The 3660-nt window shown below is 30.5% G+C and overlaps 1 protein-coding gene across 1 annotated transcript in view; it reads left to right on the top strand.

Annotated features, from left to right (window-relative positions):
- Positions 1-545: 545 nt before the first annotated feature.
- The window catches only part of LOC105332469 (uncharacterized), a 34989-nt gene continuing 31874 nt past the window's right edge, over positions 546-3660 (top strand). The window contains exons 1-5 of the mRNA XM_066075516.1: positions 546-965; positions 2294-2499; positions 2839-2913; positions 3069-3207; positions 3508-3625. Coding sequence (XP_065931588.1) covers positions 863-965; positions 2294-2499; positions 2839-2913; positions 3069-3207; positions 3508-3625 — 641 coding nt within the window. The 5' untranslated portion in view covers positions 546-862. The remainder of the gene's footprint in view (positions 966-2293; positions 2500-2838; positions 2914-3068; positions 3208-3507; positions 3626-3660) is intronic.

Here is a 3660-nt window from a genome sequence, read left to right as displayed (position 1 = left end):
AACTCCACACTGTGTAGAGTTCCGTAATCACAAAACCTTGACGTTGTGAAGATGTACGAGACGGTTATTGTATACTCAGATGAAAAGTCATGCCGATAAAACTATGATAATTGTCAATTAAGGGTTTTATTGTGCGGTGCTTAAATAAAAAATTACCATACATTTTTCATGTATAGTTTATATGTCTGCACATTTGCATGAAAGCAACACTTTGTTACTTTAGAGAAAAACTGAATTTCTTTTATAATTGTAGTATTGTGGTCGATGTTCCTATATATACAATAAACTGTGAAGTCATTGTTAAAGTTAAAGATCCCAAGACATACAAATCTACATAGTTCATTTATTTTTCAAGGCAATTTGACAGGATAGTGGAAAAGTGTTTTAAATTTTAATTATTAGTTTATTAAAAGGACCATTTTGAGCTGTTAAAACAAAACTCCTTCATCTTTCTGTAACGTTAGTATTGCATTAGAATAAATAAGTAATGCTACGTTCTTTTAAAGTTGCAGTGAAGCGTTTCAAATTTCAAGCGAAGCTTTGAACACGAGAGGTTTGACATCCCGAACTTGAACAATGACAGAAGTCGCGTGGTCATGCCCTAGTGTTTGTTTTATTATTTCAAAATCTCGCTCTGTGTAGATTGATATCATGTTATATATAAATCGAAAGACATTATTGTAGTCTAAACTATTAAATAAATGCGCTAGCACTCTTTGGACGTGAATTTAAACTTGGAGGTTGCCAGATTGTATTTTAGTATCGAACAATCTAAATTCTTCAGTTTTGGATTTTTTCTCAGGATTATAATCTAACGTAAAGTTTGTGAAGACGGGTATTGTGACAAACATCAATCTTGATCATGTTTTCATCGATAATACACCTGGTTTTTCCTTTAGTTGTTGGATTTGAGTTTTTGGTCGCCATGCTTCCAGATTTTCTAACTAAGGAAGACATGCAAGTCGGTACGTAAATCATCGAATTATCTATGTACCCTAAAATATATAAGAGTTCACGAATGGTTTTAAGGAAAAGTCCATGCATGACTTAATTCTACTAATTTTCTATTGATTAACATCATAAAAATGGTACCTTACATGCAGATATCGATTGAATGCGCATTAATTTTTCACGAAAAGCCGAAAGACAAAACACAAATGATATTGATTTTTAGGATCTAATATCTTCTGTACTAATAATTAAACAAGGTTTAGAGAGTTTGTTTTAAGGCAAACCTTTAGGAGATATCCAAATATATGCTACTAAGAAATGCGGAACTGTATTGAAAAAGGGTTTGGTTAAAAAATTGAATTTTATTGTGTTCTTGTTCTTTGCTTTTTTTCAAATTTTTATCTAAAAAAAAAAACATCTTTTCTTAAGTTCCAAAAATACACGCTTTCGAGGGTATTTTAAGAAATGCTATACAGAGAAACCGCTGAAGCCAACATCGACACTTATTTATTTATATTGAGGACACTTGTCAATGTTATATGTCTATTACAATTATTATTCATTAATTCATAATGAATGTTAAAACATTTTAAACATTATTTGAAGCTTCATACTTTTACATTTAATTAATTTAAGATTGTTACATTCGTACTACCTATGCTTGAATGATACCTGATAAGAAGTACATACATAGAGAACTGCCTTCGCATAAATTAAGAGCTGTCAGATATCTTAAAAACAATTGATGTAATGGAATATTGTGCGTTGTTGCGATATGTCACCCGGTAAGGGTGTGATTTTATCATTTTTAAAAACATTTTTTATCAAACATTTTCGATCGATCAGATCGTTAACTGTATACAATAATCTTTTATTTCCCACTGTTGTTATGATGGACGTTAACTTAAAATATAACTATTTACTTTTTTAAAATTAAACTAAAATAAGTAGGATGTTATGAAAGAAACGAATGTTATATCATTATAATGCTAATACTTCGTTAGGATTTTTGCGCTTTTTAATATTTCAATTTTTAGTAAAAGTTTTACTTTACCGGTTTTTATAGCCTCATCGTCAGATTAGATGTTACTTAATCAAATCATCATCTTAAACTCAAACACCTGTAAAGGACTCTGCAGCCAATCTGCACGGGGACATGGCCATAAAACGTCCATGAGATTTTGTAGTAATAGTATATTGTAACTGCAGCAGTGAATTTTCCTTTAAAAATAAAATAACAAATCAAACATAACGGCAATTTCATAAACAATATTGTCTATCAACCTTATATTGTATGTTTATTCATTAGATCTCAGTTAATGTTTACTCCTGATTTTCATAGCTGATGTCATGGTCCAGGTCTCTGCAGATAATGACAGAATGTCGAGGCATTCTGCCTTACCCAGGCATATGCTTGTCAGCTTGAACATAAGAAGTGATGAGATTATATTTGACTTGACTGAAAACAAAGAAATCAATTCGAATGTACCAATTTATGTAATTGATGATCACGGTAATATAAGAGTCCAACAAATTGCATCATCAGGGGTAAGTTAGTAAATCTACATTTAAGTGATAATACCGTAACTGCAATTACTATAAGGCTTAAATAGGTGTTTTAATAGTTTTTTCATCAGTGTCGTCAACAATTTAAGACGCTCAAACTCTCCTTGTTAAGGAAATAATACATTCTAAGTGTATTACTGTTTTTGCAGGATATAAATACTTTTGTTTACAACACTGTAAATATCTGTTAATGTGGACAAATTTAAATACTAATTAAGTTAAGTGTGAAAACGAAATTGCCAACTAGTTTTCATTTGTTTTTCAGGCGAGCAATATAGTCAACAGACTTTGGTTCATTCACTAGTACTTTTGTATTTTCAGAATGTGAAATGTTATCAAGATCAGAAACATGAGGCTTCTTTCATGATAGAATCAAACTCATCTTCGTCCTGCATGGTATGATTTACGGGATCGTCAAATTACGCAATCACGGACGTATATAATGGATATTTTGAATTCTATTTCATTGTAACCGATAGTGATTAAATCACAATACTTGATACACTTAATGGGGAACTCATTGAATGAATAGGCGTCAAATTTATTATCAGGTTGCCATATTTGTACACAAAGGAGAAGAGTATGTAATGAGACCAGATCACTGTTTGCTCGATATTGGAGGAGAAATGAAATTCAAATTAGCTAAAGTAAAAAAGAACCATATATTGGATAATCACTCACTGAAATCCGGTAACTAAAGAAGTACATTTTTATAAACTTCATCTTATTCATCAAGATTGGTCATGCTGTACATTCTTTAAAATACAAGTTATTATTCAAAAATTGTAATTAATAACGTTCAAACAAAAATAGTGAATATTATTGCTAGTTTAAATCTAAAACTTAGAGTATGGATATATCCAAATGAAGAAAAATTAAGTTTACCTTCGTATTTTATGATTGTTTTTATGTCTAAAAATATTGTCTGGTTTGATAATTTTCAATCATAAACATACAGTTGAATAAAACAGATAACAATCTTATCTACAGATATTGATCGACATTGGTTTTCCACCGAAAAAATTGGGACGAAACTTCGACACAAACGAGAGAGTACAGACTACAAGATAGAAATGTTTTTCATAATAGACTACTCCATTTATAACTAGCAAGTGATTTGAGCCGAATTATGCTGACATGAAA

The sequence above is a fragment of the Magallana gigas genome, chromosome 2 (assembly GCF_963853765.1).
Source record: "Magallana gigas chromosome 2, xbMagGiga1.1, whole genome shotgun sequence".
NCBI lineage: Eukaryota > Metazoa > Mollusca > Bivalvia > Ostreida > Ostreidae > Magallana > Magallana gigas.
This window is presented reverse-complemented; position numbering and strand designations above follow the sequence as displayed.